The following is a 23,874-nucleotide window of genomic DNA, read 5'->3' on the forward strand; positions in this document are numbered from 1 at the left end:
ATACCAATAGCTCACACTTTCCTAATGCGAGACCTATTGCATTGCAAATGCTTGTTTTATTTTGTTTATTCAGCACTCCATGAGAGTGCTTGTATTGTGGATATCTCCCTTGTGTGCTGCTCCCCTGACCAAATACCTGCTCCTATTGTGCTGTGTTGCTTCCGACCTCGATCCATGCCTGTAAAAGTACAGTAACTGGGATATTTGTAATGGGTATGGTTGTGGAGCAGGCTTTAAAGGTTGTTTTAGTTTTATCTTGCACAATAGTCAGAGAGCATGAAAGCACAAGCATTGGTATACAAAGACATTTATGACATTTGCTGCTCTCACTCAACTGGTGACTCTGAAAGCCCATAGATCTGTTGCCGGGGCTACTATAGAGGACCAAATGGCTGAATTCTGTGGAAAGTAAATTAGCTTTCGGCAATTGTTTCCCTGAGTATTTGGAAAATAAATCTGGCAATTTATAAAGATTGAAAACATTTAATTCAGTCTTATGTATTTGAGATATCATAACGCCTTTGATTGTGCTTGAGTAGTTTTTTTTTAAACATCTTTTTATTGAAAGTCCTTGAGTATTTTTAAACAATACATTACCTTTTGGATCTGTCAATGCTTGCTTTTATATTCAGCTTAGTGTTCATTACAAGCCTTTTCAATAAGGAGCAGCTTGGATATGCTACAGTGGGTCATAGGCTTGGTGATCAGAGCAGTACAAAATGTAGACCAGGATTACTGATGACAGACTTCAGTTGTTGTACCAAGCAGTGTGGCAGCTACTATCTAAACTTTTGGTGCTGCTGAAAAAAGGCCCTGCCTTTACTGAAGAATTGTTTTGGGCGTGTATAACTTTCTTGATCTGCTGATTGCTAGCCGCCTCCTACACCTGGGACACCGACAGCGCTTCTGGGAACACTTTGTTGGTGTCAGCGCCGAGAGCTGATTTGAAGCCGCACCTCCCCTCGCTGTCCTGTTGAAAGGGTGACAGTAATTCAAGGACTTTGTGTGGCTGGGGGAAGTTCCTTTCCATCAGGGTGGGAGCGCTGCAGGGACTCGCTCTACCAGGAGTCCCTGCGTGACCTTTACCAGCTGGTCTGCGCCCCCTGATAGCCCCGTCCCCGGCCCTCACATTTACTACAAAGTTGGGCCAGCACACCGCTACGCGGGACGCCGGGCGAAGCCCGGGCAAAGGGCGGGACGTTTTGTGGCCGTTCGGTGGCTGAAGGAGGCTGGGCTGGGGCCATTCTCTTGCACCTATTAAAGCCATCACCTTGCGACGCCCCTCTGCTAAAGTAAGGTTATCGTGCACTTATATTGTTCATTCATTGCACCCTATTGGAATGTATACGCCTCCGCCAAACATAGGAGCTATCTTTCCACCGGCATAATTTCCATAGACTATTTTATGCCGCTGCCAAGTACAGTGATCGCCTCCTTGTTGTCTCTGTGAGTGAATTCACCAGCTGAGTGCTGCTGCTGAGGGGAGATTGCTACCATTGTATGCTGTTTGTATTGGAGTAATTTAACCACAAAAACATTACCAGCCTTGTTGTAAAATTAGCTGATAACACCTGGCTGACAATCTCCCATGGCTGCTAGTCCTGAAACAACCACGCTGCCAAAAGTAGGGGGAAAAGTAGAGGCACATTGGACAATTATTTTAGAAAGGCTGCCTCTGATATGGAAAGGGAATGCGTACTGGCCGAGCGCAGGGCAGAGCGACGTCGCTCTATCGACTGTATTAAAAACAGACCTCCTTCGCTTCCACTACCTCAGATTAGCCCATCCGGTACAGTTCTGGTCACAGAAAATGAGGACCTGTTATCTACGGAGGGTATTCCCATACTCTTGCGAGACACACCCCTTATATCGGGTGCTCCTAACAGTATGGACAAAAACAACGTATCCATCTCTAGTAACTTTAATATGGGGATAGAAGTTATATCTGACACACCTCGGGTAGTAGCTAAGACTACCAAAAAGAAGGTTGGGAAATCGGATGTGCCCAAAGTTCATGGTCCGCCACCAAATAAAAGGCGGAGGAGGGGTGGTGTTCCTCAAAGAGGCAAGATCAGCCATTCTGACTTTGGCAAAGGCAGAAAGGCTAGTGTAACACCTGCACCTACTATAAAGGCTAGTTTAATACCCGACCCAACCCACAATTTCCCCAAGAAACATCACCAACTTTAAAAACTCCTACACTGATTGCATCTACATCTGGCCCAGTATCTCCCAGGAACTGCACATTCAAGGAACAACCGCCTGCTATCTCCTTTGATAGCATTGAACATCTATTTAGGTCATTTGCACTACCCATACTAGAGAGGTTGAAGAGGGTAGAGCAACGGCTGGGGGACCTAGAAACGGCTATTACCAACAAAACCGGCCTATCTAAAGATCCTGTAAAGCTAGTCCCACCCCCTGCAGTCGCAGTGCCACCTCCTACCCCTGCTATCCAAAAGGCTCATAATCCTTCTAGTCATTCTGCGAATCGAAACCACCAGGGGGTAAATCTATCTAAATCGGTCCACCAACCTGTCCCACACGTCCTTAATGAAACCACGAAGGGGGTGAAAACATCCGCCACTGGAAACAAGCAGGAGGCAAGGGGGAGGGCATGCCCAGCTAGAGCAGAAAAACACAGGGGTCGCCAAGTTGAATTGCCTCCAGAAGCAGTCCCTTATGTGGTTGTACTTACGGGTGTCCCCACATTAAACGATGGCAGGAGGGAAGGCTTCACTCAATTAAAAAACAAAACCATCCATTGGCTCAGCCAGAACAGACCGCTCCCTTGCAACATCAATGGTGAGATTGTGCATGTGCGGCGACTCTCCTGGTTGGGGAGCCGAGAGAAAGATATTAAGGGCGATCTAATAGTTATAAACTTCAGAGATCCGGGTGCAGTCAGACACATCTTAAATTGGATGCCAGGGAACGTTGGCAAAACCATTGTTCCCTGTGATCTGTCCTATTTTTACCCAAGATCTCTGTTGACCCAGGGGTTCCTTCTGGCCCATTGATTAATCCACCTATAACATTTAATAATCAGTATATGTTGCATGCGCCCATTCATATGATTCCCAAAAATGCATCTGGCTGGGACACTGGACCTTACAGGGGACATAGTAATAGCTTTAGAGGGATGGACCACTTGATGGGAATCAGGGGAATGGGCCACTTGTTGCCTTTTAACCCGCTGGAAGTCGTTAACAGATTTGAAGCCTTTTCCGGTTTTGATGACTGCAACTGACGGTCGGGGTCCCCTATTAACATGTCCCCGACTTGCGAGATCAAAGACATAAAAGCAAACTTAAGCTCGCAAAAACAAATCTTGGTCCCTGTACAAATCACTAGCACACAGGAACCTTACAACGTCACAGATCCTCAGCCTCAATCACAAGTACTAGGGGAAGAATTAACATCATTTCCCCAGTTGGCTAATACTCCGGGGACAACTTCCAGTGCCCCATCGGAATTGGCTCCTGTAACAGCTACTGACCCAACACGGCTAATTAGCATTGAAACCCCCGGTAGCATAATTTCGTGGAATACAGCGGGTCTTGCCTCAAAAATCAATGACGCAGCCTGGCAATCAATAACCATGACTCACTCCATCATAGCTCTCCAGGAAACATGGGCCATCGAGCAATCCCATTTGTTAGGATATAAAACTTTTTTTACCCCTGCAGTTCCTAGCAAAAAGGGTAGACATAAGGGAGGGCTGTCTATATATTTGTCGATTCACACCGGCCCTATTGTCCTTAAGAGCTTTCTGACTGTACATACTTTCAAATACTAGTGGTAACATGGGGCTCCTTAAAAAATCTTGCTATAGTTAATTTTTATAATAACATCCCCACAGTCCACTTGGAAACATCATTAAGAAATTGTCGGGCACCCTTAAGAACATAGAGGATAGCTACGAGGGGGATATGGCTATTATGTGGGTAGGGGATTTTAATTGTCCCTTATGCCCAATGAGCCTACAGGGTGTGTGTGGCTGGGAAGACGAAAACTTGGGAGCATCTAGTCATTTTGCCCACACAAAACTAGGAGACATGCTTAATAACTTACTAGTGGAGCATTCCATGGCATTTATTAATGAGGCTTGCTCCCGTCCCAAAACATTTACTCCCACTTTTAACGCAAGAGGGGCAAAATCAATTATTGATTTTACTTTATTTTAATCACGTTATGCCCCACTGGTCACTAAATGGGAGACACTTACTAGTGGTATTAGTGATCATTACCCTATTTCAGTCACCTTTAAACTAAATCTGGAAGTGCCATCCCATAATACTCATTGTGAGTATGACCTTAATCCCATTCTTGGTCAGCAAAATGGATTTTGTATTAAATGGGAGAAGGTAATCCCAGCTAGTTTTCTAAAAAACCTAATGATCAGTTCCCAAAAGGAAATTAATACGTGCCTGACCTTAGAAGAGGACGAAGACCTTATTTTGGATTCTTTCAATAAAATTTGCTGTTCAATTAAACAGCTCCTGACCAGAAACCCGCGTAATGTAGTCAAGAGAACCCCTGGGTGATTTGACCCAAATGGCACTAGGGCTCTGAGGGAACTTAAACAAGCATTACATGTTACCCCAATAGTTAGAGCACAGGTACAAATGGCTAGGCGTAACTATCGTGTCGCCCTTGCTAGAAGGAAGAAAGACATAAAGGCTGAAGCTTGGACAGCCCTTCACGCAGCCTCAGTACAAAAGGACACTGTTGCCTTTTGGAAGGCTGTGAATGCTCCCTTCTACCAAGATGTCCAGGGTCCTCTTTTAGATAATGCTATCACGGCCTAGGAATGGGTGGATCATTTCCAAGCCCTCTATGGCATGCTGGTTCCACCTGCGACTTCTTCCCAAACAGCAATAATCGCTGAGGGAGCAGATCCTTCGTTTCCCTTGGATATTCAGTTTGAACTAGAGGAGGTCTATAAGGCCTTAAGGGAAAGCTCAGCTTCCAAAGTACCAGGACCCGACTGTGTCCCTATTGACGTGTTTAAAACGCTCCTGGACCTGTGGGCCCCTTTACTCACTAGAGTCCTGAATTGCATAAATAAAAGAGGTTTCATCCCGACATGGAAGGAGGCAATCCTGGTCCCGATTTATAACGAGCATTGGAAATGCAATAGGTCTCGCATTAGGAAAGTTTGAGCGATTGGTATTGTAAATGACACTTTTTTTATTTATGTGTTGGTTTTGAAAATAGCAAAATTAATAGCTTTGTCAGTTACAATGTCAATAGTTTTAACTTTCGCAAATGTGACACCTATAGCATTTGTAATGCTAATTTTGTAAATAATTAATACTTAAATAAAAGTTATTGTAATTTATAATGGCAATACCTTAAACGTTTGTAAATAACTTTTGTGAAGATTATGTTCAGTGTATTTTATTGTGATGAAAATCCAAGAACATTGCATTTGCACCTACACACACACACAGCCACACACACACACACACATATATAGATGTGGTGGATCTGGGGGATATGGTGGTGGTGGATGTGGTGGTGGATGCGGTGGTGGTGGTGGATGTGGTCTTGGTAGATGCGGTGGTGGTGGATGCGGTGGCGGTGGATGCGGTGGTGGTGGATGCGGTGGTGGTGGTGGATGTGGTGGTGGATGCGGTGGTGGTGGAAGTGTTGGATGTGGTGGTGGTGGGTGTGGTGGTGGATGTGGTGGATGTGATGTTGGATGCGGTGGTGGTGGTGGATGCGGTGGTGGATGTGGTGGTGGTGGAAGTGGTGGTGGATGTTTTGGATGTGGTGGTGGATGTGGTGGTGGTGGATGTGGTGAAAGTGGTGGTGGATGTGGTGGTGGTGGTGGATGTGGTGGTGGTGGTGGATGTGGTGGTGGTGGTGGATGTGGTGGTGGTGGTGGATGTGGTGGTGGTGGTGGATGTGGTGGTGGTGGTGGATGTGATGGTGGTGGTGGATGTGATGGATGTGGTGGTGGATGTGGCGGTGGATATGGTGGATGTGGAGGTGATGGTGGATGTGGTGGTGGTGGTGGATGTGGTGGTGGTGGATGTGGTGGTGGTGGATGTGGTGGTGGTGGATGTGGTGGTGGTGGATGTAGTGGATGTGGTGGTGGTGGTGGTGGTGGATGCGGTGGTGGTAGATGCAGTGGTGGTGGTGGATAGGGTGTTGGTGGTGGTTGATGCAGTGGTGGTGGAGGATGGGGTGGTGGTGGTGGATGGGGTGGTGGATGTAGTGGTGGTGGGTGTGGTGGATGTGCTGGTGGTGGGTGTGGTGGTGTATGTGGTGGTGGTGGATGCGGTGGTGGATGTGGTGGTGGTGGATGCGGTGGTGGTGGTGGATGTGGTGGTGGTGGATGCGGTGGCGAATGCGGTGGTGGTGGATGCGGTGGTGGTGGATGTGTTGGATGTGTTGGTGGATGTGGTGGATGTGGATGTGGTGGTGGTGGATGCGGTGGTGGATGCGATGGTGGTGGAAGTGTTGGATGTGGTGTTGGATGTGGTGTTGGATGTGGTGTTGGATGTGGTGTTGGATGTGGTGTTGGATGTGGTGTTGGATGTGGTGTTGGATGTGGTGGTGGATGTGGTGGTGGTGGGTGTGGTGGTGGATGTGGTGGTGGTGGATGTGGTGGTGGTGGTGGATGTGGTGGTGGTGGTGGATGTGGTGGTGGTGGATGTGGTGGATGTGGTGGATGTGGTGGTGGTGGATGCGGTGTATGTGGTGGTGGATGGGAGGTGGATGTCATGGTGGATGTGGAGGTGGTGGTGATGGTGGATGTGGTGGTGGAGTGGAGGTGGATGTCATGGTGGATGTGGAGGTGGTGGTGATGGTGATGGTGGAGGTGGTGGTGATGGTGGATGTGGTGGTGGATGTGGTGGATGTGGTGGTGGTGGATGTGGTGGTGGTGGATGCGGTGGATGTGGATGTGGTGGTGGATGTGGCGGTGGATGTCATGGTAGATGTGCAGGTGATGGTGGATGTGGTGGTGATGGTGGATGCAGTGGTGGTGGATGGGGTGGTGGTGGTGGTGGATGGGGTGATGGTGGTGGTGGATGGGGTGGTGGATGTAGTGGTGGTGGATGTGGTGGTGGATGTGGTGGGGGGGTGGTGGTGGTGGATGTGGTGGTGGATGCGGTGTGGTGGATGCGGTGGTGGTGGATGCAGTGGATATGGATGTGGTGGTGGATGTGGCGGTGGATGTCATGGTAGATGTGCAGGTGATGGTGGATGTGGTGGTTGATGTGGTGGATGTGGTGGTGGTGGATGCGGTGGTGATGGTGGATGCAGTGGTGGTGGTGGATGCAGTGGTGGTGGATGGGGTGGTGGATGTAGTGGTGGTGGGTGTGGTGGATGTGGTGGTGGTGGGTGTGGTTAAAGTGTTGGTGGATGTGGTGGTGTGTGTGGTGGTGTATGTGGTGGTGGTGGATGCGGTGGTGGTGGTGGATGTGGTGGTGGTGGATGCGGTGGTGGATGTGGTGGTGGTGGAAGTGGTGGTGGCCGTGTTAGATGTGGTGGTGGATGTGGATGTCGTGGATGTGGATGTGGCGGTGGATGTCATGGTGGATGTGGAGGTGATGGTGGATGTGGGGGTGGATGTGGTGGTGGGGGTGGTGGTGGTGGATGCAGTGGATGTGGTGTTGGTGGATGCAGTGGTGGATGCGGTGGTGGTGGTGGTGGATGCGGTGGTGGTGGATGTGGTGGTGGATGTGGTGGTGGATGTGGTGGTGGATGTGGTGGTGAATGTGGTGGTGGATGTGGTGGATGTGGTGGTGGGTGTGGATGTGGTGGTGGATGTGGTGGTGGATGTGGTGGTGGTGGATGCGGTGGTGGTGGAAGTGTTGGATGTGGTTGTGGTGGGTGTGGTGGTGGATGTGGTGGTGGATGTGGTGGATGCGGTGGATGTGGATGTGGTGGATGTGGTGGTGGTGGATGCGGTGTATGCGGATGTGGTGGTGGAGGATGTGGTGGTGGTGGATGCTGTGGTGGTGGATGCTGTGGTGGTGGATGCGGTGGTGGTGGATGCGGTGGTGGTGGATGCGGTGGTGGTGGATGCGGTGGTGGTGGATGCGGTGGTGGTGGATGCGGTGGTGGTGGATGTGGTGGATGTGGCAGTGGGATGTCATGGTGGATGTGCAGGTGATGGTGGATGTGGTGGTGGTGGTGGTGGATGCGGTGGTGATGGTGGATCCAGTGGTGGTGGATGGGGTGGTGGGGGTGGATGAAGTGGTGGATGTAATGGTGGTGGGTGTGGTGGATGTGGTGGTGGTGGGTGTGGTTAAAGTGTTGGTGGATGTGGTGGTGGATGTGGTGGTGGGGGTGGTGGATGCAGTGGATGTGGTGGTGGTGGATGCGGTGGTGGTGGTGGATGCAGTGGTGGTGGTGGATGGGGTGGTGGTGGTGGATGTAGTGGTGGTGGGTGTGGTGGGTGTGGTGGTGGATGAGGTGTTGGATGTGGTGGTGGTGGTGGATGCGGTAGTGGTGGTGGATGTGTTGGATGTGGTGTTGGATGTGGTGGTGGATGTGGTGGTGGATGTGGTGGTGGTGGGTGTGGTGGTGGTGGGTGTGGTGGTGGATGTGGTGGTGGTGGTGTATGTGGATGTGGTGGTGGATGTGGCGGTGGATGTCATGGTGGATGTGGATGCGATAGTGGATGTGATGGTGGATGTGGTGGTGGATGTGGTGGTGATGGTAGATGTGGTGGATGCAGTGGATGTGGTGGTGGTGGATGCGGTGGTGATGGTGGATGCAGTGGTGGTGAATGGGGTGGTGGTGGTGGTGGATGGGGTGGTGGATGTAGTTGTGGTGGATGTAGTGGTGGTGGGTGTGGTTAAAGTGTTGGTGGATGTGGTGGTGGATGTGGTGGTGTATGGGGTGGTGGTGGATGCGGTGGTGGATGTGGTGGTGGTGGTAAATGTGGTGTTGGTGGATGCGGTGGTGGATGTGGTGGTGGATGTGGTGGTGGATGTGGTGGTGGATGTGGCGGTGGATGTGGCGGTGGATGTGGTGGTTGATGTGGTGGTGATGGTGGATGTGGTGGTGGATGTGGTGGTGGATGTGGTGGTGGATGTGGTGGTGGTGGATGTGGTGGTGGTGGATGCAGTGGTGGATGCAGTGGTGGTGGATGGGGTGGTGGTGGGTGTTGTTAAAGTGTTGGTGGATGTGGTGGTGGTGGATGTGGTTGTGGATGTGGTGGTGGTGGATGCGGTGGTGGTGGTGGATGTGGTGTTGGTGGTGGATGCGGTGGTGGATGTAGTGGTGGTGGAAGTAGTGGTGGACGTGTTAGATGTGGTGGTGGATGTGGTGAAAGTGGTGGTGGATGTGGTGGTGGTGGTAGATGTGGTGGATGCGGTGGATGTGGTGGTGGTGGATGCGGTGGTGATGGTGGATGCAGTGGTGGTGAATGGGGTGGTGGTGGTGGTGGATGGGGTGGTGGATGTAGTGGTGGTGGGTGTGGTTAAAGTGTTGGTGGATGTGGTGGTGGATGTGGTGGTGGTGGATGCGGTGGTGGATGTGGTGGTGGTGGTAAATGAGGTGTTGGTGGATGCGGTGGTGGATGTGGTGGTGGATGCAGTGGATGTGGATGTGGTGGTGGATGTGGTGGTGGATGTGGTGGTTGATGTGGTGGTGATGGTGGATGTGGTGGTGGTGGATGCGGTGGTGGATGCAGTGGTGGTGGATGGGGTGGTGGTGGGTGTTGTTAAAGTGTTGGTGGATGTGGTGGTGGATGCGGTGGTGGTGGTGGATGTGGTGTTGGTGGATGCGGTGGTGGATGTAGTGGTGGTGGAAGTCGTGGTGGACGTGTTAGATGTGGTGGTGGATGTGGTGAAAGTGGTGGTGGATGTGGTGGTGGTGGTGGATGTGGTGGTGGTGGTGGATGTGGTGGATGTGGTGGTGGATGTTGCGGTGGATGTCATGGTGGATGTCATGGTGGATGTCATGGTGGATGTGGAGGTGATGGTGGATGTGGTGGTGGATGTGGTGGTGGTGGATGCAGTGGATGCGGTGGTGGTGGATGCGGTGGTGGTGGTGGATGCAGTGGTGGTGGTGGATGGGGTGTTGGTGGATGGGGTGTTGGTGGATGGGGTGTTGGTGGATGCAGTGGTGGTGGATGTAGTGGTGGTGGGTGTGGTGGATGTGGTGGTGGTGGGTGTGGTGAAAGTGGTGGTGGATGTGGTGGTGGATGTGGTGGTGTATGTGGTGGTGGTGGATGTGGTGGTGGTGGTGGATGTGTTGTTGGTGGATGCGGTGGTGGTGGAAGTGGTGGTGGCTGTGGTGGTGGATGTGGTGGATGTGGTGGTGGGTGTGGATGTGGTGGTGGATGTGGTGGTGGTGGATGTGGTGGTGGATTACATTGAACCCGCAGGCATCAAGTGCGGATTATACAATATAAAATAATGATTTATTTTGCGCTGTCTCGCAACCTTAACCAGCCATGATCATTTAGAAATAAATAAAACTATCCACTTAGCTGTGTGAATACAGCACATTCTACAGCCGATAATAAAAAGTCACCAACACAACTAAATAAAGAGCATGAAAAGACAAATAAGAAAGCTGGTGAAAAAGAAAACACATTGCCCAAAAAACAGTGCTTCTGCAAACTGCATATATTGTGCAAAAAGAAACGGAGCATTACTGACAAAGACCAATAACTTACTTAACAATTCTTTTAAGCTAAAGAAATCCATTGCAGCGCACGTTCAGTGACTAAAAATTGAAATCAAAGTAACCACATTCATCCATCAAAAGAACAGCTCAAGAAGGCTGTATGGTGGGCATCGTAAATAAAAAGTGCACTTTACACGGCCGGCCGGCCGTGAAACTGAAAGCACGGCCGGCCGGCCGTGAAAGCCTTTGAACTGGCAGGGGGTGGAGCGACACCAAGCTGGGCAACAGATGGCTGGCGATTTGATGCTGTGCACGCGCATTTTAGGTCAATGCGCTTGCGCATTGACCTAAAAGCCAACGGGCACAGCACCAAATCGCCAGTTAGATAAAGTTTGTTTAAAGCCCTATAGTCTCGCTTCTCAATCAATGCGCATGCGCATTGATAGGTCACGAGACCTAAAAAGGGGGACATCTCTTGGCTAGATGGCTTCATGAAGATGGCAGGTAGGGTCATTCTCGCCCGCATTCAGGACTGGCTGGAAGGCAAGGAAGTGTTATCTCCTTTCCAGTATGGGTTTAGGGGAGGCCGGGGGACAATTGAGCAGGGGCTAAATCTCTCCCTAATTGTCTCCAAATACATACATGCAAAGAAAACCAACCTATACGTGACATTCGTGGACCTCGGCTCTGCATTCGATTGCGTCCTGCATGACAATCTTTGGCAGACTTTAAGGGACATTGGTTTGGATAACCAAATAATTGTTTACATCAGAGAACTTTATGCTGGAGCAGGTGCACGAGTAAGATAGGGCCAGAGGGGGGAATGTACTGAGCTTTTTAAGATCAATAGAGGGGTAAGGCAGGGTTGCATACTAGCTCCCCTGCTATTTAACCTCTATATCAATGGGGTGGGTTCTTGCTTAACACAACAGTACTATGATTATCCTGTAATCAAAGGCAAATCCATCCCCATTTTATTGTACGCTGACGATGCGGCTATCCTCTCGCAGACAAAAGTGGGCCTTCAGAAAGCCGTACAGACCTTCTCAAATTGTATGAAGTCCAGGGGACTACGTGTAAATGTCTCCCAAGACATTTACCATGTTGTGCGGCCCAAATAAACAAACAACACCATGTCCAATTATTCTAGATGAAAGGCGGGTGGAGTTAGCCGACATCTTTTGTTATTTGGGGGTCCACTTTGACAGGCAAGGCAAGTGGAAGCCTGCTGTGAATGCAAGGGCCCTAGCATTTAATAGAGCATCCGGTGCTCTCATGAGATTTGCAAAAAAAATAGGGAATAGACCAGTCAGGGAGCTCCTTCAAATATTTAAAGCTAAAGGTGTGGCCACTGGTAGTTATGGGGCGGGCATTTGGGGCTGGCAGCAAGTGGAGGCAATACAGCGAATCGAGAACAGGTTTCTGCGATTTTTAATAGCTACATCGAAGAACACTGCTACACATGTCTTACACGCTGAAGTTGCCCTCCTTCACATCACTGATATTATAAAACTAGCTCCCGTTTTACTTTGGCACAATGTCTGGACTAACACTGCCACAGAACTGAACAGAACCATTAAAGAGGACTGTTTAAGCTGTGATGAGGCAAAAAATATTAAATGGTTTAGTTACATCAAGAACTTTGTTAGTGAGATTGGTCATCCTGAATATTTCACCGACCCGGCCTCACTGGAACAGCTCTCGCGATCCACGCTAAAAAAGACTCTCCTAGAACATTTGGAACTGCAAAGATGGAAGGGCGAAAGGACTAAAAAATCTGTCATGAGCCACGATGAGGTGACATCCCAAAGGGGCATTCCACCTGTACCTAGTATTAGGTCAACCCCTGCAGCATCGCAGGCTCCTGACATACTTTCGCCTGGAAAGTTTTTATAGACTTGTATCATTTCCGAATTGTAATGACTGGGCGAGAGAAAAAAAGACGATGTCCTTGTGATGATAAATCATACCAATCAAACATACATTGCACTCTTTTCTGCACTTTATATATCCACCCCAGGCGACAAATTTTAAAACCTCTCTTGTTAGTCTGGGGCTTAAGAAAAGCTAGAGATGCCTACAATAAACTAAGGTCCTTAGACGACTGCCTTACCATTAGTACAGTGAGCCTCTACTTGAATACAATCCTAAGAGTGAGAAGGACTATAATTATGGGATAGCAATAGCCAACTAATTATAACTAACTAACATGTATCTCACCTGACTGCATTGTTTTATATCTCTTTTTAACTTCCTTTTAATAATTTAAAAAAAACTGTTTTTAGTAATGTTTAGAGCGAATAAGATGGAATTTTAACATTGATTTTATTTGTATACTTTTATGAATTGTAAAATCAATTCGAATAAAGTTTTTGAACTGAACTGACTCGCAAAATTAAGTACTTCATTTTTAAAGAGATTCAGTGAGCCGGATCTCCTTGTCCCATTGTAGCAATTTATTGCTTCAAGGTAAGGTTAACATCGGCTAATAAAAATGTTTGAGTGTTGAGCAGTGTACAGTAATTTATATAACCGATTAGATTTCTATATGTTGCAAAGTACCTGTAGGAAGAAGGGCTATAGAAATAAGGGAATGGAATTTTCAATAACATGAACACCACATATATTTTGGGTGTAGAAAAAACTGATAAAGTTAATGCACTTATTTTAGACTGAAGTGTACCTAGAGTTGCTAGATCCCTTCTTTGAGGCCAGGCACAATGTTTTAGTACTGGGTTTCCATTTAATAAATATGTGCCTTCTGGGGAACCAGTTTGGCAAACACATTTTATGATTATGATTTGTAAAACAAATTGCAAAGACTAGGTACATGATGTTTGGAATATAGATCATTCTAATAACTAGGCCTGGGAGAAGTTTTAGTTACACAAAATAATTGCCATAATTTTGGTAATTTCCCATCACGAAGTTTGTGAAATTGCAGAGATTACACCATTATGCCACATTGTTGGAATTTCACAAATAAATTTTAAGGTGAGATGTACCGTTCTGGTAATTTTTGGAAAGCCAGCAGCATTTCCTTCAGGACCTGTTATTTTATGATTTATAACGGGTGGAAGGAGGTGGGAACAGATCTGTGACTGTTGTTAATAGACGTTTCCTGAGAACGCACTGATGCACTGGGCAAATAGTCGGTAACTCAAGGAACTACAAATAAAACAGTTGTATCATTCTTTATTAGGATCCAAGACCGATACTAGGAGCTCATGAACAAAAGATAACTGAAGGATCCTAATGTATGAAGTCAGGTTGTGCTAAGACACAGACATTACCGTCTATGGTTTTATAATTAATCAGCCCATTGAAACGTACATCGACCGTAAATACTGTGACACCTCAGCTACCAGCACAGCAATTGAGGGTTGATTTCATCACCCTGATGTTTCCATCTGTGCATACAGTGTTGTCCTGGGGTGTAGAGTGTGAGTGTATTGTGTGTAAGTGATATGGCTGCAGAAGAGAGAGAGGTGTGAGTGTGTGTGGGGGTGAGTTGAATCATTTTCATTATTGTATTATATGTAGTGTACTATTTGAATAATGCAGATAGTCACGTGTGTAAACAAAGTATTATAATAATTTAAAAGATATGTGTACTTTCTTTTCATACTGAAGACTTTAAAAAAAGTTTTAAAAAAAGAAAAAAATGAAATAAGAGTCGTAATAATGATGTATCTTTCTGTGTGGAGCATTATGTTCCTTTTGCCCTATTTCTGAGCATTGACAAGCCACATACTAAAGAAAGTTAGGTCCAGAGGGATTGTTTCTCTTGTAATTTAGACTAAGTAAGAGTGCACAGTAATATTAACTACATTTAATCATTTGAAACATGACGAGGACTGTATGGGCATGCAAACTAATGTGGTCATTCCAGAGTAGACATTTTTGGACCTTCAGGACTCTACCAGTCCCAGCTGAGAGATAAAGTTAGGCTCCAGCCAGAAACATATGGTCTAGAACGATGAATCCTACGATTTTACAACAAGGACTAGATGCAACAGGGCACAACTCCAATGATATAGGCAAAGAAGAAAGCCCTCTGTGTTCTTCTGGAGCAGAACTGGTGACCACACCAAAGATTCAAAGGGTAAAGAATCGGTCGGGACTCTGCAGCCTCATCAGAGACTTGAAAAGAAAACATCTCTGCAGCTCCATGACCCCAGATAAGCTTTGAAGTGTGACTATATCCAACTTTGTTGCAGTGATTGAGCTGGCTGTAGATGCCCAGTCCATTGATTCGACCTCCACATTGATACGTATGTATGTATGTGGTATTTTTATAGCATAAACGTATCCAAAAGGCAGCGGAGCTGAGTGCATCACATTGTTCAAGGCAAGCTTGAGTCAACGAGTGATCGGAGAGGTAGCTGCTTTGTGGAATATTAATACATTGCGATGTAGTCTTCTTAAAAGAGGTACGTCTTCGACTCTAAATTGGAACCGTGTTGAGGCGGTCCTGGTGCATATGGGGGGGGTGTCGTTCCAGATGCTGGGTCATAGATGGAATAGGCCCACTACCTGTTTTCCTGTTTTTGTTTTGTTTGTTTTTACACTACCTTGTCTGCAATCCGCTGTTGTCCTGGTAGTGGGTGTGTCAAAAAGGACCAGAGATGGTGAGCTTGTCTGCAAGATAAGCAGGGGTGCTGGTTGTGATGGCTTTGTAAATGATGCAGTTGATTTTGAAGATGGTGCGTCCTGGCAAGGGAGAGCCAATGGAGTTCCATCATGATGGGTGTGATGTGATCATATTTCTTCAGACCCTTGATGAAATGTATTGGAGCATGTAGGATGCCCTTAAGGAGTGCCAATGTGTAGTGTGGTTGGCGTTAGAACAATGCGTTGCGACCAGCCAGATATAGGAGTATGAGGGCTCGAACTGCAGTTCTGAAGTCGCTTTCTGGAAGAAACTGACATTTTCTTTAAAAGAGAGAGCTGGTAGTGTGTTCCGTCAGCATGAGTCTGGGTTCCTGAGTGAATCTGAATTTCGTTGCGTTCAGTGAAAGTTGTGCTTTGAATTCATCAAGGTTTGTACGGTTTCTTGTTTGTTGTTCTTGGTAAATAATAGCAATTCTATCTTGAGTTAAGCTTTATGTGTAAGCTGGACATTCAAGTCTAGAGTATTTGAGATGTTGATTATCTGAAGCAGAGAAGGCTTTCAAGTATAGTTGTTCATCATCTGCATATTGGTTAATCTTGATAGTGTTATGGTCACTCAGGCTTTGATTGTGTACAGGAGCAGATGATGTTGGGACATAGTCGGGGCGTGGCTTGACGCCGATGTGAGGGGAAGCGGACTCCGGAGCTCCGTCCGCAGCTTCCCCCCAATCGCAATGATCCTGCGATTCTAAGGTGGCTCCTTACTGCAAAACTGGTTGCGGAAAACCTGGTGCCTGAGCTGGACTGCTGCTGGGGCGCATTGGTGCTGTTACAAGGGTGTAACCGCAGCAAAATCACCCGATTGAGCGCTGGGCGCTGCGCATCTAAAATGGCGGCAGCGCACTGAGGGGGAGACTTCCACCGGCTGCGGCAATGGGAGATGTGCACTCTGTTTGTGAGCGGCTGGGAGGCGATTCGGCGTGCAGACTCACAGCGTAAAACTGCGGAGGCGGCAGTCCTGGGGGAGAAGTCTGGAGGGCGAGCTCGCCTTAACCTTCCTGTGGTGCACTACGCTCCCAAGATGGCAGTTATGGGATGCGGGCGGAGGCCTGATGCCGGCGAAGGTGAGAGGCAGACCGAGGCGGTGAGGCGAGGAGGTGCTGAATGCTGGAGTGGCCGCTGGGACACGCACTTTGCTGTATGCTGTATGGCAGAGAGGGAGAGACCACGAAGGCTATGGCGAGGCCCTGGTTCCTCTGCTAGTTGAAGGAGGTGTGCATGGCGGGGAGAGGAGGCAGCAGACGGGACGTCCCTTGGCTCTGTTTCTGGACCTCCAAAATTATTTAGGCCCTTGACGACTTAAACATACTGCAGAAGGCCTGTATGGCAAGTAATTCATCTTGTAGCAACCGCATCTTCAAGACTGCTCCAATTTACCCCAGAACTTATCACCGCAGAGCTGCGCACATTGTTGGCATTGGTCTGAAGCAGCTCAGTGATCGCGCGCAGGCCACTCGAGATGGGGAGAGTTTTAGGCCTAAAACCTCTACTTGGCGGCTAAGGCCAGAAGCATTGGAGGATCCGGTATTTCGGACCACGATAAGCACCGCTATTGAGGATTACTTCCTAAATAATGCCAATACAGCGACAAGCCCACTCATTGAATGGGATGCTTTTAAAACCGTTATAGGGGGCCGTTGCATTAGGGAAGTGGTGGGAGTGCAGAGGGTTCTCCTACGAGATGTACAAGGCAGGGAACAGCGACTTAGGGAGGTAGAAAAGGATAGACCGGAGAAAATAGATAGACAAGCTGACCTTCTTGCAGCCAGATAAGTTTTGGTGACACAAGAGGCTTGACCCTGAAGTGCTAGAGGAGGTGGGATTTTTAGCAGATGTGGAACTTCCTCAGGTTGATAATGAGGCAGTTGAAGCCCTGGGTAGAGAAGTCGATCTTGAGGAGGTACGGGGCACCATTAAACATATGGCCAGGAATAAGACACCAGGGACCGATTGGCTCCCGATTGAGTTTTATTCAACGTACATAGACATATTGGCTCCCCAATTGGTGGCGCTATATAATAGGGGGAAACGTGAAGGCTACCTACCTGCTTCAACGAGGGAGGCGGTAATCATTTCACTCTTAAAGCCTGGCAAGCCAGCTTGGGACTGCACTGCGTATTGTCTCCTTGCCATTAAGCATGGGCGAATTTTGCGAATCTCGCGTTCCCGAATTTTGCGGATTTGCGAACTCGCAATCCGCAAAATCCGCGAATTCTCGCGAATTTGCGGATTTTTTTTTTGTGTTTGCGCTGGTTTCTGCCAGGTCGCGAGTGTTTTTGTACAATTTCGCAAACGCGAACTTACCTGTCGGGTCGCAAGTTTTGCGAACTTGTTGTTTCTACGTGTCCAGCCTGTTTGGGACACTCTTCTTCATCACTGCCACCCTCTGTCACCACATGCCACCCTCTGGCTCACCCATGCCACCCTCTGTTTCATCACAGCACCCTCTGGTTGTCCAGTGTACATTATTGTGGCAAAGCAAAGCACACCTTCCCTGCCTCAAGTGACCTGAATTAATTTGGGGCTGATTAATGTGTCACAGAATATTTTTTTAGCTGGCACCTGCTTCCTTAGTGCTTCCTGATTAGTGATCTTTTGCACTTGCTAAGTGCTTTCATTGTTGCAAAATTAGTTACAACACCTGCCCTGCCCCAACTGACAATAATGAATTAGGGGCTGATTAATGTGTCACTGGATTTGAACTTCCAGCCTGGCTCCTGCTTGTCTCCCTCCCTTAGCTGTAATTCAGGACCTTTGTGGCATATGTGTAACTATTCTGAGGGTCAGAGCAGGGTCACATAATAGTTGCAAGTAGGCAACTGAACTCTGGAGGGGCCCCTCAGGAAGCACTACAGTAAATGGCTACTAATGATGAGCTTGAACTTTTGAACCTGGTAAGTAGTTTCAGTTTTGCTAAGATCGTATTTCTGCAATTTAGCGCTTATTCGCGGGGCGCAAAGTTGAACTGGGAAGCCGCGAACTCACGCGAACAGTGCGAGCAAGCCATAAAATCCGCTGCTCGCGGATTTGCGGATTTTGCGGGAAATTCGCGAATCTCGCGGATTGCGAATTTACCGAAAATCCGCGAGCGGAACGGATTTTCCGCCCATACTTACTTGCCATGCTCAACCTGGACTATAAAATATTAAGTCGCATATTGGCAGGCTCACTTGTGCTCCACATGTCGACGCTCGTACACATGGACCAGGTAGGCTTTATTCCGAGCTGGATCACAGTGATGAATATACGTAGACTCCTTCGAATATTAGAAGCGGATACATACCACAAAGAAGAGGCATGCATTTTAACAATCGACATTGAGAAAGCGTTTGATAGCCTCAAGTGGCCATATCTTTTTAGAGTCCTGAGAGCGTTCGGGTTGGGAGAAAGTTTTATAGCATAGACGGCAATCCATGTATAAAAATTCTAATGCTAGAGTCCGAACAGGAGGTCTGATTTCGGATGCCTGCATGGTGGGCAGGGGAACGAGACAAGGTTCAAAAGTGGGCGTCAGGGCAAGTTAGGTAATCATAGTATTTCAGGAATAATTCCAAAAAGCTGGATTCATTGTAGAAATAGTATTTATAGGTGTTGTCACTCATTGAAGAAAAACTGAGTGGGTGTGCAAAAAAGTAACAAACCGCCAACATGTGTTTCGCCCCATTACAAGGCCAATCGCTAACTTGAGTATCACTTACCCAGTGGATTTCTTGGCTATTTTTTATATATTTTTTAGGATTGTGGCAGGTGCACAGGGTAAATTTCTTAGCACATTGCTTCAGGTACACAGAAACCAAATAAATGTATACCAAAACTAATAGAATAGTTATAGCGCTTTGTTTTTTTCTAAACTAATTTTTGTGATGTAAGCTTATTCTACAGCTCTTATATTTTGCTTTAGAACGAATGTCTGTTTAATTTAAACTTAAATAGCTGTGTACATGTAGTCTCCCTGGCATACACGTAGATGTAAGTAATTGATATTTTTGTTCAGTCTTTTATTATGCTTTTTGTATTGAGATCATTTGATGTAGAGATGCAGCGCAGACATTTTTTAATAGATTTAATGTGGCATTTGTGGCACTGGGACAAAAGCATTGCATATTTGTCTGTTACTAACGTTCTTAACCCTTATGTACACATTGAATGTATAGCATGTTTTAACATTTTTATTGTTAAAGCCATTTGCTAAAAATAATGACATGCTCATCTTGGCATTAAAATACCTAGAAGACGCTATAACCCAAGAGCTTCTGAGATAACCAAAGCGCACAGGAACAGTTCCCAGTGTCATTACCTTGACCATAGTGCTCAATGTTAACTTTAAATGTAGCGCTAAGAGACCCAAACATGCCTGGGTTTGACTCTCAGGCTCAAAAGCTGATAGGCCCTTCTGGTTTGCAGTGTGTATCTCGGTTTAGTATGCATCATATTTTAATTACATTTATTTAAAGATGTTGTCTTTTTTTTAAAGAAAAAAAAAAAGTTGGACATTTGAGTTATTATTTAACATCCAAATTGTCATACTGTTTGAAAGTGTCTTATCCAACTCCACATTCTAGAGTAAGCCTTGGCTGCTCGGTCCTGCTATCCTGAGCTATTCATTTTTTTTGTATAAATGTATCGCAGGACACCAGTGGTAAACAACAATAACTGTCAAAATCATTGCTAAGTAACCTCTGACTACTCTGGGATCCCAACACCACCCTTTAGATCAGATCGCATTAGTAGAAGAACTCTTCTCTCTGGGCACGCCTTCAGGAATCATTTAAAAACGTGGATCTTTAGTCTGCCAGATGGTTTTGTAATGACTGCCATTTAGATCTTAACATTTGGTTTGCACATGTGTTCAGCGCCTGGATGCTCCTTTCGGAGCGACAGTTAGCGCTTTAGAAATACCCCATACAAATACAAATACCACTGCACTTATGTTTCACACCCGTCAGGCGCAATAAACCCAAATGCTTTCTCACTACACCTTCTTCTTCCTTTTTCTCTCATTCCCATATATACATGTCATCTTTTTACTATCCCATTCATAGTCTGATATCGGAGGACGTGTTTGAAAGAAAGGTAACAGTTCTGGTCTTTGAATGACAGTGGATGGAGCCGCAAGGGAGGCAGTTAAATGACAAGATCTGACTATACAGAGAAAACCACAAGATTCTGAAAGAAAGATACAGATTATGTAAAAAAAAATAGACACTTAAATTTCCTCTTTGGCAATTTAAAGGTATGCTGATCACTTAATTTAAAAAAAAGATCATTTGACTGTGGTTCTCTGTCTGGAGTGCTTTTGTACACAGTGCTCTGTTGGTGAACTTTGTCATGAATTCTAAAGTTGATTTAGCAGCGTTCTCTACATTTGTACTGAGGACCTCTGTGTGCCATGCAGTTATATCATGCATTATCCTAGGAAAGTGTGGAAGGAAGCACAAAGCAACACTATAGAGCCACAGCTATATTGCATAAAGGCTCACATTACATGGAAGCAAGTCTGGTTCCTTTTTCACTATCCGTGTGCATTAGACAAGAAACTGTATTGAGTATCTCTCCTTCTTCCTAGAACAACAAACTATAGACATTGGATTTCAGCGATAAGGCTAACATTTAGCCTTTGTCCTCTTACAGAGCATGTTGGTCTTCATCATCAGTGGCTTGATCATTCTGGCGTATTGCTCCCAGGCCAGCAATGAGCGCACCTATCAGGAGGTGGTGTGGGCTGTGTGCGGCAAGGCGGCTGGGGTCCTTTGCGAGATTGCCATTGCAGTCTACACCTTCGGCACCTGCATCACCTTTCTCATCATCATCGGCGACCAGGAGGATAAGAGTAAGTAAGGGTAAAAGGGGAATCTCAGCCACAATCCCTATTCTTTTAAGCTTGGAAAAATTCACAGCGACGCACCTTGTAATTCCATAGCCCTCAGATGAGTTTGTTTGACTTTCTCCATCTTTCTCTCTTTCTCCAGTCATTGCGGCTATTGCGAAGACTGAGGCGGGATCCTCTGAGGGCAGTCATTGGTACACCGACCGCAAGTTGACCATCAGTGTTACCGCTATCTTGGTAGTCTTGCCCTTGTCGATCCCTAAGGAGATTGGCTTCCAGAAGTATGCCAGGTGAGAGGATGACAAACATACTTAGCGGTTCTTGGTGGTAAAGTCAGCTGGGGGTGTAGAGCCCTCCATTATCCTCCTTTACTTTCCAGTGCTCTTCTGTCCCTTCTTGCAGCCCGCCCTGGTACATGGTACTTCCATACACTACCAGAGTACCTGATTCATTTGCTGCAGAATTCACTGACACTGCAGTCCTGACCTATAAAGCACTTGTGATTCCATCACTGAGATCTTTGCATAATTAGCCCTGTTAATATAGTTATTTATTTGCAGTAGATTTGATATTATGTTCTATTCCTGAGATATTCCGAGGCCTGTCAGTTCTTACCAGTCAGAAGCAGCACTTTTCATATTGACGTAAATTACAGGAATCCCCACAGTGCTGCCAGTGCTCCTCTGTACTGTATTTACTGCAACTGTGATGATATGTTTCAGTACTATAATCCCTAGAGCTTTGCCAGTATACCTTGGGTTTGGCCAGCAGCACTCCAAATATTGCATTTAAGTACTGGGATCTGGAGATACCTGCCAATGCACCTGTGCCCTGGCCTGCCCCTTCTTACTGTTATTGTGCAGTGTGCACCTTACACGTCAGAGAGTTGTACCATAGGGCATGCAACCGCATTTTATCTTTGTACTTCAATCTTCAACCTCTGTGGGCTTGGATGTTCTGGATTCATTTGGTCGTTCCTTCTCTATCTTACTTACAGTGCCTTGAGTGTGATTGGCACCTGGTACGTCACCATCATTATCATCATCAAATACTTCTGGCCCAATGAAGCCATATCTCCAGGACTCGTTCCTACAAGGTATTTGTGTGTGCGTGTGTCCTCTTCAGGGACTGTCCCTTTGTTGCCATATTTGTGCTTTTCTCTGAACTTTTCTCCATGGCGTACCTAGACGAAGTAAAGGCAATACTTCCTAAATTATAAGCAACATATTCTTCAAAAATGTACTTGGGTCCTCGTAAATGAAGCACTTATACGAAACTAATATCTTATACTACAGATGTATATGTCGGATTTAGCAATTATAATACATTAACGTCCCATGTGTATAGACCACAGTGTGATAATATTGCAATCCTAAAACGATGCATGAAACGCATTGGTGCTGTACCTTTTGAAATAAACGCACTTTGAAGTCACTGTAGTGTTCCTGTCCCATGTGTTTACTGTTAGGAAATGAAAATAATACAATGCAGACTCCAGTAGCTGCGAGAAGTGGGGCAACAATTTAGTACTGGTTTTGTATGGTCATATAAAAATGCATTTGATATGAAATAGTGATGACGGTGTATAAACTGCACACCAAACTCCTCCCTGTAGCTTATATTGTGTATTAGATTAAAATAATATAGGTTTAAACCACAAAGCATCCTTGTCACAAAAGAATGTTGGTAGTTTCCTAGTGCGAAGTACTGTGCCCGACATTCCCCCACCTCTGTCAAACATTATCACTTTTGAATGTGGTAGCAGCCATTCCCCAAATGATTTATTCCAGAAATACATTCGTAGCCAAATCAACCAGATTTAGGGTTACCTTAAAATTACTGTTTGACAGACATAACTCCATAGGAAGTCTACAATTGCTGGCTCCAGACAAAGAACTCTTTGAAGTATCCAAGCAAGTTATGAATAGATTCACAAATCCAATTATAATCTCCACGGGTCCCAACCAGTATCTTCATTTTCTACAGCCTTCAAAATGTTCTGAATTAAACTAAACACATGTCGGCTGTCAGTACTTGCACCTTGAACATTATGATCATACAACCTTCTTGGCTACCAATACACACATTTTAACACTGTTCGGAGGAGCGCCTCACTAGTTTGGAGAAACTTTCCAGGCTGGCGATTAAATCAATTTTCCACCAGGATAAGATGCCTTCTATACAACGTTTGAAATAATTTTACATGGATAACGTGATTGGATACCTCAAACATTTCTTCCTTTGGCACCTGTACTTGTGCATGTGTTTATTTCTCACAGACACACATGTTGTCTGAAACCTTATATCTTGTGCTTAGTCTTCATTTGGGCAGTGCAACCATTTTGAATAGTAACTTTGTTTGATATATTGGACGCCGGTGAAAGCCCTCTGCTCTGAAATCTAGACGACTGGAACTGGGAGAAGGATATTCTAGAAACCGGGATTACAGACCCTCACAGACTAGTTGAGCATCAGGGGAATCTGAGCCAGAGGACCCTGAATACCGGACGTAGTAAATGTTGGACTGTTTTGACTCTGCATCCTGGAATTATATTGCACTGATTACACGAGGCAGCGGGGGCTTGGTGAACATTTAAAATATAGTATTTGAAGCAGTGCTGCTGGAACAATTTTCAGAGTGCTGGTGCTATCCTCAATATTAATTCACTGAAGTCATAGGGATTGTGAAAAAGCAAGTGCCCGAAAAAGAACGCATATAGCAAATGAGTCACACCCATTCAGCAGGAGAGTGTTAATGGTGTGGTATATAGCCT

At 46.4% G+C, this 23,874-nt stretch overlaps 1 protein-coding gene across 1 annotated transcript in view; it reads left to right on the forward strand.

Moving 5' to 3' along the window:
- SLC38A7 (solute carrier family 38 member 7) overlaps positions 1 to 23,874 on the forward strand; it is a 192,336-nt gene that overhangs the window by 50,424 nt on the left and 118,038 nt on the right. The window contains exons 3-5 of the mRNA XM_086945300.1: positions 20,905 to 21,103; positions 21,243 to 21,390; positions 22,098 to 22,196. Coding sequence (XP_086801426.1) covers positions 20,905 to 21,103; positions 21,243 to 21,390; positions 22,098 to 22,196 — 446 coding nt within the window. The remainder of the gene's footprint in view (positions 1 to 20,904; positions 21,104 to 21,242; positions 21,391 to 22,097; positions 22,197 to 23,874) is intronic.

This window comes from Lissotriton vulgaris, chromosome 12 (assembly GCF_964263255.1).
Source record: "Lissotriton vulgaris chromosome 12, aLisVul1.2, whole genome shotgun sequence".
Classification (NCBI taxonomy): domain Eukaryota; kingdom Metazoa; phylum Chordata; class Amphibia; order Caudata; family Salamandridae; genus Lissotriton; species Lissotriton vulgaris.